The sequence below is a fragment of the Psammomys obesus genome, unplaced genomic scaffold (genome assembly GCF_907164565.1).
Source record: "Psammomys obesus unplaced genomic scaffold, mPsaObe1.curated_primary_1811, whole genome shotgun sequence".
In the NCBI taxonomy this organism is placed as follows: Eukaryota; Metazoa; Chordata; class Mammalia; order Rodentia; family Muridae; genus Psammomys; species Psammomys obesus.
In genome coordinates this window covers 2,820,035-2,835,604 of record NW_026596463.1, presented here as the reverse complement: position 1 = coordinate 2,835,604, position 15,570 = coordinate 2,820,035, and the positions used below count along the sequence as shown (strand labels likewise).

Here is a 15,570-nt window from a genome sequence, read left to right as displayed (position 1 = left end):
ATGCATATATATATATATATATATGCATATATATATATATATATATATATATATATATATATATATATATACACACCTTCTGGCTCTAAGTATAAGATGTATACAAAACAAATAAATTTCATTTTTAAACCTGGATCCCATTTGAGGACATCTCACTGTACTAACAGATGCCACAAAGTAAAATTAAAAACAGCCCAATCCAAATCTGCCTCCTTGACTTACGTGTTTTAGATAACGGAGCCTGAAGTTGTATTTGTAAAGGAGAACCAAGCGGTAGTTCTCAGCCTCCCCAGCGCTGTGGTCCTTTAGTACAGGTCTTCGTGCTGTGGACACTCCAACCGTAAAATTGTTTCATTGCTACTTCATAACCGTAATTTGATGCTGTTATGAAATGTAGTGTAAGTGGCAATGTGTTCTGGTGGTCTTAGGTGACCCCTGTGAAAGGGTCATTCACCCTGCAAAGGGGTCACAGCCCCGAGGCTGACAGGCACTGGCTTAGAGGTTGTCTAGTACGGGGCTAGAGTGTTGTGTAGAGTCATGTGAACTCTTAATGGAACTTTGCCTGGGGAATGTGTGCAGTTTTAAACGTTTCTCAGTTATTCCTTACAGCGGCAAAGTTCTACTGAGACATTTAAGAACCGCTGCCTAGTTCCTGTTTTCCCTGAAAACCCTCCTTGGATCTTCAAAAATGCATTAGGGCATCAAGTTTGGTATTGAGCTTGGGTTCACAATCACACAGATCTGGCCTCTCTGTTGTGTAAAGAACTCACAATAAGAAAGCGCCAATATACCACTTTAAAAATGAATGAGGAGCTGGGCATGGTGGTGAGCATGTCTTTAATCCTGTTAGTAGGAGACAGAGGCAGGCTGATCCCTGTGAATTCAAGGGCAGTTGGGTGCATGTAGCAAGTTCCAGTCCAACCAGGGCTGCAAAGTGAGGCCATGTGAAAAAAGAGAAAAACATAAAAGGGGGGGTTCTAATCAATGCACCTATCTAAATGGATTTTGATCACTTATATAGAGAGATATTTTTACTTATGTTTTAGTTTATATGAAAACTTTAATTTATACCAAAGAAAATACAGTGCTGGGCTCTTGAATGTAGTCTATCATTACCAAATTATTCAGCTGTAATTTACATTGCATACCAAAATCCTTCCTGTTTCTCCAGGACATTTAGCGAGATAAGTAAAACGGAAGAACAGTACAGCTTATGCCAAGAACTATGCACTGAGCTCGCCCACGATCTCCAGAAGGAAGGACTTAAGGTACTGGATTTTGACAGGATGATTTTAGTTTTTACCTTTTCCATTATAGGCTACTACTCTAAGTCAAGTGACTATACATTTATTAAATAGAATGCTCCCATCCCTAATAGCCAGAAAGGAAGTAAGGTCTGACCTGTGTGAGGCCTGGGATGAGGTCACTCCATGAAGGACAAGCTGTGACGCTGGACTAGAGTGACTGGTCCCAGGTGATGAAGGGCGGCTTTCTACCCTAACACTACGTTTGAGTGATGTGCTAGATTCGACTTAAATGGCAGGAGAGACAAAGGCAAAGGGAAGGACTGTTACAGCTGTTTCCTATCATAAACCTTTTCCAGGTCATTCCTGAAGGCGTCACTCACAGTGACAGTGACCTTCTAGCACAGGCCTTGTATTTCAGGGCTCTTATCCTGGTTGCTTAACACATTGAAAACAGAAGCCTCGGATGTTCTGGACTGTCCTGTGTACTCTTCCTTTAGAGCAGTACACAGATTTTTTTTCAGTCCCGCAAGCCAGAGTTAGTTATTACAAAACGTAATGCAAAGGTATTAAAAAATGCCTTGTGCAGTGATGCTCGCCTGTAATACCAGCACTTGGGGAGGCAGAGGCAGGCTGATCTTTGTGAGTTCGAGGCCAGCCTGTTCTACAAAGCAAGTCCAGGACTCCAAGGCTACACAGAGAAACCTTGTTTTGAAAAAACAAAACAAAGCAAAAAAAAGTGTTAAAAAGTTATTGCAGAAAAATTGGAATATTTGAGGAACCTTTTTACTTCTAACTGTTCTTAGCTCAAGTGTCAGATAGTTCTTTTTTCAGTTTTTTGATACACTTAATTTTAGAATTATTTCAGATTTATAGGACTGTTTCCAAAAGAATATAGAGATTTCCATTATACCGCTCACCCACTTTCCTCAGTTGTCAACATTTTGTACCACCATAGATACTTGTCAAGCTAGAAAGTGAACTTAGCCCTTGTTGTTAACAAAGCATCAGACTGCATTTGGCTTGCTCTTGTCTGTCTACTAATTTGTCTCCAGGATTCCATCCAAGGACCCACATGGTGACTGGTGTCCTGTCTCTCTAGTTCGGTGTGTAAGCCTTTTCCTCTTTATAGAGTAGTTTTGAGAACCACTGGTCATATGCTCTGCAGAATTCTGCTGTCTTGTGTATCCCATGTTATAGGGGATAGGTGTTTAGAAACAATACCACAAAGGTGAAGTGGCCTTCTTGTCATTTCCTGTCGCGGCTCTCACCTGGTTAAGGGAATGTTTGATAGGCTTCTCCTGCCTGAAGTTACTAACTCTGAAATGAGTCAGGAAATGAGTCAGAAAGTTGAACTTGCCCTCAAGTGAAATGGCTGCCAGTTCCTTTAAACCCCCAGGAAATACTTAAATGTCATCAGTCTTCCCAGCTGAAGCCTCATGTCCTTAAGACACTAACTGCAAAGTAATTCTTGCAGCCATCTTGTGGAGCACGCTGGCATGCGCAGTCATGCCAGCACTGAATTACCATAGAGAGATGTACAGTAAAAGCAAAGGTGGTGAGTTAACTTTGCCCTTTTAATTAAGGAGGGGCATAGTAATTATATGCTAACTGATATTTTCAGACATGGATTCTAATTATGAGTTTTCATGACCACGTTTTGTAAACGGCTGGTGGCGCTTGCATGTCACATGTACAGAACTTCCTAAACTCTTGTAACCTGTAGACGCTCTCCTCTGCACGTGCTGCAGCCTTCCTCCTAATGCGCTGCATGTGTTGTAGGGAAGAACTGTCACCATTAAGCTGAAGAATGTGAACTTTGAAGTGAAAACTCGAGCGTCTACAGTTCTGTCCACCGTTTCTACTGCAGAAGAAATATTCGCCATCGCTAAAGAGCTGCTAAGGACAGAAGTTATTGCGTGTTCTCCACACCCCTTGCGGTTAAGGCTGATGGGTAGGCGTCTCTCTATATATATACTTTTTCTTTATGTATTTAATGTTCCCTGCCACCACCCCCCAAAAAAAAGAAATCAACTTGGGAATCTTTTTTCCTCCATTTATTTCTTAAAATTGTTCAAGCGCTTCTTCCTCTGCTTCTGTCAGTTGTAACTCCTAGAACCGGATGCATGTGTGTATGTCTGTGTGGTTGCGTGTGTGGATGCATGTACTGTATTTCATGTACTTCAGTTCTGTCTAAGCCGATGGAAGCTGTTCTGAACCTTGTTTTTTCTGAAGTCCTTGAGGCATGGTATTTCAAAACGCAATACTAAACACATTTGAGAAACAAATACAGGGCATTTAAATTATGTTCTGCAGTACTCTTTGGGGATCTGAAACACCATGACATAATGAAATGTGGACATTTCTGTCGCTAAGCAACAACAACAAATTTGTTATTTAGTTTGTGAGGACACAAAATAATATATCGTCAGTTTATTCTTTATTACCTCATGCTACACTTTTAATAAATGTTGGATTTCAGAATTACAAATCAAAAGTATGACACTGTGAAACCACACTGCCAGCCTCTACCTGTTGGAAACAAGCTAGGAAGCCATACTTGTAAGTGAACTGTAAGAGATTGTGCCAAGAGGGGATCATAATCTAACTTTCACTTGAGAGAGTGTACAGTGAAACCACTAAAGGAAGTATGTTCAAAAGAACCAAAGAGCAAGTATCTGTAGAAACTTTATTCTTAATTGCAAGACTTACAAGCAGGCAAGATACACTTAAGTGGACTGATAAACTATGTATGTATAGACAGCGGGATAATGTGGGAAACAAGTAACTACTGCTAAGTGAAAGAAGCCAATAGTGGACATTTGGCATCTTGAGAAAGGCAAAACCTTGGAGATAGTAAAAAGACAATATTGCCCAAGGGGAAGGATGAATAGACAAAGCAGAAGGGTTTTAGGCTAGTGAAACAACTGTGTGTGATTCTATAATGATGAATTCATGTCCTTATAACCACATCTAAACTCATAGAATAAACACTGTCAAGAGCAAATCCTAAGGTCGACCGTAGAGTTTGGGTGCTAGTGGGGTGTGTGTGTGTGTGTGTGTGTGTGTGTGTGTGTGTGTGTGTGTGTCTGTGTGTGTGTGTGTGTGTCTGTGTGTGTGTGTGTGTGTGTGTGTGTGTGTGTGTACAGTACCGGAGGTTGTATGCAAATGACAACAGGGCCTTGGGGAATTCTCTGTTTAATTGTTGCATGAAAACGAAACACTCCTTAAAATAATTAGAGCTGAAGAGCCTCTAAAGTTGACCCCAACTAATGACATTCTATTTAATGGCATCATACATGAAACATTGAAAGTTCTATATAAGACCTTGTGTACTCCAATAGATTCTTAACATTTACCGACACCTAGTTTTATAAAGCAATGTAAGTTCTTCATAATCTCAGCTTTGAGAAAGTATCCTTTAATTTGGAAAATATTGACTTGAGAATGTGGTAAAGTGGTAAATATATGCCTAACATGCAGAAGACTACGTATGCATTAACACTGGAAAACCGTGTGTATGTGCCTGTCTGTGTACACGTCTCCAGTGGTACTTACTTCTCTCTGCCTGTTACATGTGTGTCATAATAGTAGTAGGTTAAATGTTTTGTTTGTATTGGGAGTGAATATCTTTCTACAGTTTGAAACTGACTGGTTGTAGTTTCATTTAGGTGTTCGGATATCTACTTTTTCTAATGAAGATGACAAAAAACAGCAACAGAGGAGCATCATTGGATTCTTACAAGCTGGAAACCAGGCTTTGTCATCTACTGGGTATATTCTAGACAAAACTGACAAAACCAAGTTTGTGAAACCTTTAGAAGTGTCTCATAAGAAGAGTTTCTTTGATAAAAAGCGATCAGAAAGGACCTTGAGCCATCAAGACACACCCAGATGTGAAACTGTGGCTCAGCAGGCTCTGCAGACCTTGCAGCCATTCCAGGCACTGAAGAAGATGAGAGAGAGTTTTGAAATATCAGAGAATTCAAATAACTGTCAGACATTTCTGTGTCCAGTTTGCTTTAGGGAGCAGGAAGGTCTCAGTCTGGAAGCCTTTAACAAACATGTAGATGTGTGTCTTGATGGATCATCCACCAGGAAGAACTTGAAAATGCCCTTGTACTCAAATGTTTCCTCTGCAGACCTTAGTCAGAAGGAAAAGGCTCACCATTCTAGTCCACTGTGTGAGAAACAGGAATATAAGAATGGAGAGGTCCCTTCAGTAGATGGTATAGACCTGCTAGAGACTGAAGACAGCTCAGTGGAAGCAGCAAGTGTGGACACTTTAGGGAAGGCTTGCAGCAGAGAGGAATATTCTGATATTCCAAACAGGTCCTGTCCCGTTTCACTGGCAGAGGGAACTGTCAGTGTATTAAGTAGGCAAGCATCCGCCCAGCCCTGTACAGATGAGACAGGAACAGGACAAGCTCTAGTTTGCCCTGTTTGTAACCAAGAACAAAAGACTTCTGACCTTACCCTCTTCAATGTGCATGTGGACATTTGCTTAAATAAAGGCATTATCCAGGAACTGAGAAATGGTGAAGTCAATTCGGTTAACCAACCCAAAGAAAGCTCCCGAAGTACTGGTAAGCATGTAGTCATTAAGAGGAATGTGTTGGGGGCAATGAGGGAGATGGCCAGGGGCTAAGACCACCTACTACTTTCTCCGAGCATCTAGGTTTGACCCCCAGAACCCACATGGGGGCTCACAGCCATCTGTGACTCCAGCTCCGGGGATTCAGTGCCCTCTTTTGGCCGCTGCAGACACTAGGCACACACATGTACACCCTCATGTGTGTGTGAACATATTACGAAAATAATAGGAATATGATTTTCTGGGGATATGGCCTATTAAAATTCTGAAACTGCTGAATTTGAAATGTACACCATTGAAAGGCTGTCTTGTGTTTGCTCTTATTTAGAAAAATATTAGTTGCCTTACCATGGCTATAAATAACTCAAACAAGCTTTTGAATTGATGGAAAAATCCAGTTTAGTTTTGAGTGAGTGTTGAATGAAGTTAAAAGATGAAGGATCTGAGTGATCTAATCAGAAAAGAAATTCCCTCGGGATTATCTGCCAGTGCACAGTGACAAATTAGCTGTACTTACAGACCCAGGAAACCTTTTTCACTTGTCTCTTGGTAGTGCTGACTGCAGCAAGATTGCAGAAATTAAGTTTAATGCCAATAGAACCAGTAAATTATAAAGAACCAATACTATAAATTAACCTTATGGGGCTGGCAGGGGGTGCTCTCACGTGCAGGGTCTGGCTGGCAAGGCTTTCGGCCTGAGCTTGACCTCTGGAACACAAGATGGAAGGAAAGAACTGACCTACAAAAGTTGTCCACTCACTTCCATACGTGTGAGCTCACACATACACACACAACACACACTAATTTAATTAGTATAATACTATATTTTAAAAAATTATTTTAGGATATGTATAATGTTATCTTTAATCAGTTATTTTTATCTCTTTCATTTTTGTGAAGCTTTTTAATTATTTTCTCTTTTCCCTCATGGAATTTCTTGGCTTTTCTTTGTCCTGCAGATAGACTTCAGAAGGCTACAGGAAGGACAAAAAGGTACAACTGGCTTGGGCTTCAGTAAAAAGAGCAACAAACTTATGCTTTACTCTGAGCTTTAGGGGCTAACCTTTGCATTTGTAACTTACCAAGTGACAGTTTTGAAAGCTGCTTTTGCAGAATTATTTTCAAATATTTTCTTCTGCATAGAAATTGTGTGTTCTTTCTCATTCCAGACCGGGACTGAAAACGAAGTGCTCAACCGCGAAGAAAACAAAACCTCGCAGTCCCAGACACACCCTTGACATGTTTTTTAAATGAACTTTGGACGTTTTAGCAACATTTTTATTGAAATTGTTGATTTTGTAATCAGTGTATTCTTCCTCATTTTAAATTCATTCATTAAGGAAGACAAGTGCAATACTCCCTCCCTACATGACCTTTTTTAAGAATGTAGACCAAATATTAACTTATTTCTTTATATTTTCTTCATTAGCCCATAAGAATTTAATTTCCAGTGTATATCAGTTGGAAATCAGTCATGTTAGAAACAACTTGAAACAAAAGTAAGAAGGTCAGAAGGTGATGTGCTATTTTGTAATGAGTATAAAATATTCATGAGGACTCTGAGTTGTGTGCGCCAACTTCAGCATGAGCATCTCAGTGCTTGGCCAGTGTGCTGCCATCCGACACTGCTGTACTTGCTCATGCTCTAAGCGATCAGTGAGCATTGTCGTTGCATTCACCGGGCCGTCTGTGGAGAGCGTGGGACTAGCACGACCTTCAGGAAGGCAGCGCACAGCACTGCCTGTGTTTGGAGGGCTTGCTCACATTTGTTTGCTTTTTCTTGTCAGTAAGCACTTGGTGCACATGAAGAAATGTTTAGTGATTCAAAATAGTCTTTCTTAATTCAGTATTTTAAACAGCAGCATTTCATTTCTGCTCAATGATATTTGACTTTCTACAAATCTGCAATGAACGAGATAAGTCGCTTGATTTTCATTCTGTTCTTTAAGAGAAAATGTGCAGCTCAGGAGATGAATGCCTACCGAAGCCTACCGAAGCCTTACCTCAATTCCATATCTGCCACCTCTCTGTTAAGATGTATGCAGGAAAGACTTGGAGCCATTAGTTACTCCAAACACAGATACCCACAAGGTCTTATCAAAAAGCCCTTCCTGCTACTGCTTTAACAACCAAATCCTGCTCAATGGTGGCGGCGGTGCACGCCGTTAGTGCCAGCACTGGGAGGCAGAAGCAGGCAGATCTCTGTTTCAGGCCAGTGTGGTCTACAAAGTGAGTTCTAAGAAAGCCCGAGCTACACAGAGAAAGTCTCTCTAAAGAAACCAAAAGAAAAAAGAACTGCATATTTTTATAGTTTTGTCTTTGCATATTGTAATGCATTTGCAGTAGACAGAGAAATATTTGAGGTACAACCTCCTTGGGCTCGTTTGCCACAGACTTACTGGATTATGAGGCGGCTTAAAGATGGGCTGAAAGTTTGCTGACATACCACTCCCTTACCTGATACCACAGACCATGACAGTTCCGAAGCTGGGTGTTTGGTTATTGATTGTGATTTACCTATATGAATTATTTATAAATTTGAATTCAATGAAACTGATTTAATGTATTGAAAAGTAGATATTACTTTATTATTTTCTCCCATCTGAAATTTATTGTTGTTGTTTTGACAGTAAGAAATTATTTTCACTTAGATGCCCCGTTTATTTGAATGCTATCATATATATTTAATAACTTAAAATTTTAAAAATTTTTGAGAATTTCTTACATGCATACTGTATTTACATTATTTTCTTTTATTTTTTCTTCCAACTTCTCCCATGTCCCTTCAATCCCTCTCAAAATGATGACCTCTGTAAATTATTGTTATATATATATATATGCGCACACATAGTTACCTATATATAACCTGCTGAATGCATTGAATGTAGCTCATATGTATGTGTGTTTAGGGCTGACCACTTACCGGGGGCTTCCTGGAGAAGACCGATCTCCCTTTCTCAGCTGTCAGCTGTAGCTCTTCATCTAGGAGCCCCCTCCGTGCTGGCATGTGTAACTAGTGTTGTCATTGTGTGGGTCTTGTTTGAGTGACTCTGCTGTTGAAATTTTGTGGGTATAACCCACTTGTCATATGTAAAAGACACTATCTCAGCAGAATTCCAGCCCCCTGGCTCTTAGAATCTTCCCGCCCCATCTTCCATGATGTCCCTGAGCCTTAGTATCAGGAGCTGTGGTGTATGACATCAGCTGGGCTCTCATATTCCCTTCTCAGCAGGAGAATCCAGAGCTTCTTACAGAAATTGCTGCTTCCTCGCCAGAAGCCTCCTAAGCCAGGAAGCTCTGTCTTAACGTCTCCAGCCCCATGCAAAAGCCACATCTCTCACATTCCTTTGTGTGTCTTCCCAACTTTGAATCATACCTTGACCTCATTACACTATTCAGACCATCTTTTTCCATCCTCTAGTGAGTGAAAACTAGAAACAAATAAAAATGAAACTTTATATGGTCAGTGTGTTTGCCTACATTTTTTTAAGAGAAAATTTATTTTTGGCTCACTTGCCTATGTTTTAAATCTACATTTTTTTTCAGAGTTCAATAAAGTTCTGCCTATAAAATCTATACTATTCCTATAAGATAGTAATGACCAATTAGAAAATAGAACAAAAGTAATCTTGTTTATTATGGGAATCTCTCAGGTGCCGCAAAAGGAAAAAATGTTTAAGGATTTGGGAACTAAAGAGTATTGGAAGATAAATAGTATAAGTTAATAAATGGAATAATCTTATTCATGAACAGAAAGAATAACTATATAAAACTAACCTCTCACAGATACACCTTAGAAATTGGTAAATAGAGCTAGGTATGGTAGCATATACCTTTAATCCCTGCATTCAGGAGGCAGGGGCAGGAAGATCTCTTGAGTTCAAGGCCAGCCTGGTTTACATAGTGAGACCTTGTCTCAAAAAAAAAGGTAAGTAGATACTAAATTTTATGTAGGAATTAATAATGTATTAACAGTAGGATTGGTAACGGGAGGGTATTTTAAATATCGTAGTAAGAAAAGTGTTGGCTTTTAAATAAACAGTCCTTCTATGGTTAATAACTCAGAGAAAAATTAAATTTGATAGAATCTCACTACCTGGAGTCCCTAGGCCACCCACAAATGTGATTATTTTCTGGAAGGACTAATAGAACTGAGAAAAGTTACAAAGCCTGGGATTATAACTTGTAAGAGTAAAAAGATATAAACTAATAAGTAAAGAGGCTAGTTTATACTAGAAGATGGATGCTTTTCTGTGTATGTCAGATCCAGGGTTTCAATCACAGCACAGGGTGAGCTTGAGGTCAGCAGAACCTCAGGCTTCCAGGGGAGGCATATGAAGTATACGCAGTTCTCCCACAGGTACTCTGCCAGCATGCAAGATATCACCAAGACGCCTTGCCCAATCCTTGATACCCAGAATTTTTCCTGAAAATCTGACAGGTGTTCCTATCACCCCAACTGACCTTAGCTACTAGGCCTTAAACCTTCCAGAGAGCTGGTGGGCCAAGACCTCAGTCTTCAAAAGGCATACATTCAAAATAAGTCAGTTGGTAATACAAGTTATCTCTTCAAACAATACAGTTTGGCCCAGAGCTTTGGGCATGAAACATTCCTACCAGGCTGGTAAAGGCCAAGGGCTCAGAGGCCCCTTCTGAAGAGAGGGGCCTTTCTTTGCAAAATGTGGGAGTTGAGCAACCTGGACCTGCCACGGTAACCCTTGAAATTTGCTTGCAACATAAATGTCCATCTGAACTGCATTAAAATATAGAATAAAAAGATAGGGCTCACTTAGGGTAACTATTTTTCTGCCTTTTAAAATCTCAAATTCTTAACACATTAGGGAGTCTTAGGAGTGGGGCCTGCTCCTTTGTGAAATTACAGTGTGCTATTCAAGTAGCATTAAACAGAGTGATCGCATGTCTGTACAACCGTCTTCAATGGAAGGAAAAGACATCTCTCTTAGTATGTCCTTTTTATTGCTCCAGTAATTTTTGGCATCTTGTGTGTTCTGTGATAATACAAGAGCAGCATTAGGAGAAGTCACTTGTAAACCCAGACCACTCTCTCAGAGTGCTTTGGTTTCAACGTTAGCATAGAGTTATAAGGTCCAAAAGCCTTCCTAAGGAAGCAGTCTCCACGAGACTGAGGTTTCCCCAATGACATAGTAGAAGTGTTGCAGAGTTAAAGAAGGAACTTCATGCTAAAAGAATGTAGGCAATGCCCACAGTAAGGACAGGGAAAGTAAAAGGCAGGAGAAAGCAACTAAGGAGATTCCTACTGTTCTTTCAAGTGCTTTATTCCTCGTGGGTTATCGGTCAGATCACCCCCTTATTTCTGCCTCTACTTCTCTCAACCCCAAATATGTTATCAGACTCCACCTACCCTTGCATTTCTTCTGTGAAGCCTTACTGGCTTCCTCCATGCTGACATCACACTTGCTTCCTCAGCTTCCGCTGCTCTAAAGCAACTTGAGTGTCTTTATAAAGACAGACCATAAACAGTGTTTTCAGAGTATCATGTTGAGTTGCCTTTTTTTTCCCTAAACTTTTTCTCCTTTCACACTTTTTTCTTTTTTAATTATCATTTATTACAATTTATTCAATTTTATCCCAGCTGTGGCCCCCTCCCTCCTGTCCTCCCAATCTCTCCCTTCCTCTTCTCTCTGTATGCCCCTCCCCTAGTCTTCCTCCCCTTCTATTTGACCCTAGCCTATTAGGTCTCATCAGGACTGGTTGCATTGTCTTCCTCTGAGGCCTGCTTTTAACTCCAGGTTTGAGAGGACTGGTAAAGGAAGGTTTAGTGACTTTCCTTGTGTGAAACCTACGGTGTGAGTATTTCGCCTTGACATAAGCTATATAGCCTTAACCAGTCAAAATCCCTGGAAATATAATAGCCATTGATAACAAACACAAGACCTGCCTTGTAGTAAATCCATCATGCACTCCTAATGCTGCCCTACAATCTGGTAAGCAGAGAGTCACCTAGAAAACCACAGCAAAGAATGCTTCAGGGTCTTCATGAAGAAAGAGGAGCACTGAAATACTCTGGGCCCAGAGGGCCCTGAAGAGACTGACAAATCAACCAAGGACCATGCATGGAGAAGATGTAGACCTCCCCACCCAGATGCAGCCCATGGACAGCTCAGTCTTCGTGGGGGATGCCTAGTAAGGGGAGCAGGGGCAGTCTCTGACATGAACTCGGTTGCCTGCTCTTTGATCACCTCTCCCTGATGAGGTGGCCTTACCAGGCCACAGAGAAAGAGGATCCAGACTGTCCTGATGAGACCTGATAGGCTAGGGTCAGATTGTAGGGGAGGAGGACCTCTCCTATCAGTGGACTAGGGGTGAGGGACATAGGGGAGGAAGAGGGAGGATGGGTGGGACTGGGAGGATATGAGAGAGGGGGCTACAGCTGGGATGCAAAGTGAATAAATTGTAAATAATAATAAATATTCTGGCACTGTTTTACCGGACATTTTCATCTGTTTTTTGGAACTGTATGTGTAATCAGGTACATATAGTTTTAAATGCTGTTTTCCACTTACGTATTATACTTTCCTTGGAAGTCCTGCCTTATATTTCTGCTGGTATTCACTGTAGTGTACTTGCTATTGTTTTGATCATAATACCCTACTATAAAGATTAGGCCTATTTACTCTTTTTCAAAAAGCTCTAGATGGTGTTCTGGGTGGACATTTTGTCATGTTTGTATTTTTCCTTGATAAATCGAGAAACACTGATTTGATTTAATATTCAAAATTTGGTGCACAAAAATTAGAGAGGAAAGCAAGCTTAAAAATGTAAATTGGCCGGTTGTGGTGGTGCACACCGGTAGGATTTGCTGAAGGAGGCAGAGGCAGGAGGATCACGAGTTCGAGGCCAGCCTGGGCTACACAGTTTTTAAAAAAAAATGTAAATTGATATCATATAATTTTATTTTTTTCTTATCATGTATGTGTATGCATATGTTCATGCCAGTGCCATTGAGGCTAGAAGAGGGCTTAGGTTGCCCTGAAGCTGCTGTTCCAGCTGGGTATAAGCCATCCAGAGCTGGCGCTAGAGCTCAGGTTCTGGTCCTCGGCAAGGGTGGCGGGTGCTGTTGCCCGCTGAACCACCTGAAATGCCTTGTCAATTCATAATGGAAAAGCATATTTGAATCTTATTTGGTGAGTTGGGACTTGTTGGACTTGTCTCTGTATTATTTCAGTGTTTAATAGAATCAGCCAGGACAGTTGATAATGTCATGATTATCAAATAAGAAATTAAGTCGGTTTTTTTTGTTGTTTTGTTATTTGTTTTCAGGAGGAAATTCTGGAAGCCCAGCTAGGAAGTATTTAATATTGAATTTCCAGTCATGAGTACAGACTATAAATCAACCCAGAGATTTTTAAAATTATGCAAAGAACTGATGGATCATTTCTGAGGGCTTAGAGATTTCTAGCAATGTTTCCTTTTGTGTAGAGCCAAACCCTAGTACCTGGCAAGCCACACCTAAAGGCGGACACTGCCGACCAGCCCAGGTCAGGGCAGGGCTGGAGAACCAAGGGCCTGTGCCTAGCCAAAGAGAGCTGACCGCGCCCTGCGCTGCTGCGGGGTGCGTTTCCACTCCAGCTCAGCACCCCAGGGAGGTCTCCACAGCGCGGGTGGCCATGAACCCCGAGAGGCAAGGCCGTGAGCCCCACGGGGCGAGGACGCTGATGCTCCAGGTGGCCAGGGGGCTGGGGGCCGAGCTGAGGGCCGCGGCCACCGGGCCCTGGAGGAGCCTGGCCAGGATGCCGAAGCCCGAGGTGCCAGACCCGGAGGCAGCAGCTGCAGGACATGAGTGCTGTGAGTCCTGGGACCACGAGGTCTCCTGATGGCAGAGGGTGGGCTAGGAACTAGAGGAGCACTCACTGCAGCCTGGAAGGAAACGGGAGCCAGCATTCTGCCCCGGCGACCCTCAGGATGTCTGTCCTCCGACACTGTCCCCTCGCTGGCTGGTTTTCAGCTTTGAAATTCTCCCCGCTGACTGTTGATTCATAGTCTATACTGTGGATGGGTGGATCACTTTTCCAAGCTGAGGACAAGAATGTTTGAAGAAATGAGTACGCTCCTGTCCAAATAAAAGAATTCCTTGTACTGTTGCTTCAAGTCATGATTTATGCGCAGATTTATTGTGACTTTAAATCGCTTACGGTTACTGCACTTAGGTTTCCACAGCACGGGGACTCGATCAGCTATGCATTGGGAAAATAGTATAAACTGAGGCCGCACTGAGGAAGCCTTCAGGCGTTGAAAGTGAAGGGCTCAAGTATCTTCACGGCACACTGTGGGCTGTCGTGGATGGGCTCTTTCCTGAAGCCCCAGCCTTGACAGCTGTGTACCATTTCCTAATACAAGGTGCAGTTAGTTAGCTAATTCCAGAACTGTTGTCCGGGGCCTAGTATTTGCAAGACATGTTTCAGAGACAGAGATGCAGAGGACGAGACAGTCCCGGGCCCTGTGGAGCTTGCATTCTGTTGTGGTGGAGGTCGAGGGACCACAAACAAGGAAGCAAACAGGTGGGACAATTCAGGGCTAGGGTCTGAGGGCCCTGCGAAGGCCGTGGGTGGGGCCAGGGCACAGGAGGACCTGAGGTCAGGATACAGAGCACCCACTTTTGCCCAGATACCCAAGGAGAGCTGCGCGTAGCCGCCGCCGCAAGCTCCGGGAGAAACAAAGGCGAGCTAGAGTCAAGCAGAGGTAGACAAGGAGTCCCTCAGCTTCAAATGAGGAAGATGTCAGCCTGAATGAAGCTTGACATGAGTGAAGGTGAGGACTACTGAGACTGCAGAGGGTTAGGCTGCGGATGGGGACTGTCTCCTCGGGGTTGAAGCCACTGCACTAGTTGACCTCGCGAGACTTGTAGCAGGCGGGCTGAGTGGAAGGACGTTCTCATGTTCCTGAGGGCAACCCCAAAGACAATTCCAGGACTGTCCTACCCTTCTCTTCCTGCTGCCTTCTCCACATGTATCAGCACGTTCTGTTGTGCTGCCTCAGTCCCCATCGCACCCCATCCTCGCCCCACCCCCACCCCCTTAAAATGAAACCTCTAAAACTGAGAGCCAAATTAAACTTTTTCTCATCCTCTGTCCACTGTCTCAGGCATTTTACTAACACAGGACCGTCGGCAGAGTAAGTCCATTCTCAAAGAAGTGTTGAAGAAACTTGGTGTTTTATTTCTCTCAATTTTAGACATTTAAGTAAATGTGCAATGGTGTCTCGTTGCTGCTCTTAATTTGTGATTCTCTCATGGTAGTGGTAACGTATTTTTATCACTATGGTTCCTCTCTGTTCTTTTGAAGTCTTTTTTTTTTTTTCCATATTTAAATTGGGTTGTTGGACACTGAGAGCTAAATATTCTGGGTGTATTTTATATGTCAGAAATATTATTTGCAAATATAATAACCTGCTCTGCAACATGTCTTATTCCTTAATGGTACTTTTCATAGGACTGAAAGTTTTACATTTTGATGAAATATAGTTTACCAGCTTTTTCCCCCCATTTATAGCCATACTGTTGTTGTTATGTATAAGAAATCTTACGTATTTTCTTCTAAAAGTTTATATTTTGTGTTTTTCATTTACATATACAGTCCATTTGAAGTTCATTTCTTTTTAGATATAAAGTTTATATTAAGAGTCAGTTTGGTGTCCAAATATTTAAATGTCGTTTGTTGAAATGATTATCTGCTCTCTGTTGTCAAAACTTGC

The 15,570-nt window shown here is 41.9% G+C and overlaps 2 protein-coding genes across 3 annotated transcripts in view; both read left to right on the top strand.

Moving 5' to 3' along the window:
- The window catches only part of Polk (DNA polymerase kappa), a 68,599-nt gene extending 59,256 nt beyond the window's left edge, over positions 1-9,343 (top strand). Inside the window, exons 11-15 of one of the 2 annotated variants that reach the window (XM_055598450.1) lie at positions 1,172-1,268; positions 3,027-3,198; positions 4,916-5,830; positions 6,798-6,831; positions 7,008-9,343. In XM_055598450.1, the coding sequence (XP_055454425.1) occupies positions 1,172-1,268; positions 3,027-3,198; positions 4,916-5,830; positions 6,798-6,831; positions 7,008-7,092 (1,303 nt within the window). In that variant the 3' untranslated portion in view covers positions 7,093-9,343. The remainder of the gene's footprint in view (positions 1-1,171; positions 1,269-3,026; positions 3,199-4,915; positions 5,831-6,797; positions 6,832-7,007) is intronic. The other variant, XM_055598451.1, reaches the window with a different exon arrangement.
- Positions 9,344-13,048: 3,705 nt separating this feature from the next.
- The window catches only part of Ankdd1b (ankyrin repeat and death domain containing 1B), a 53,819-nt gene continuing 51,297 nt past the window's right edge, over positions 13,049-15,570 (top strand). Inside the window, exon 1 of the mRNA XM_055598400.1 lies at positions 13,049-13,665. Coding sequence (XP_055454375.1) covers positions 13,488-13,665 — 178 coding nt within the window. The 5' untranslated portion in view covers positions 13,049-13,487. The remainder of the gene's footprint in view (positions 13,666-15,570) is intronic.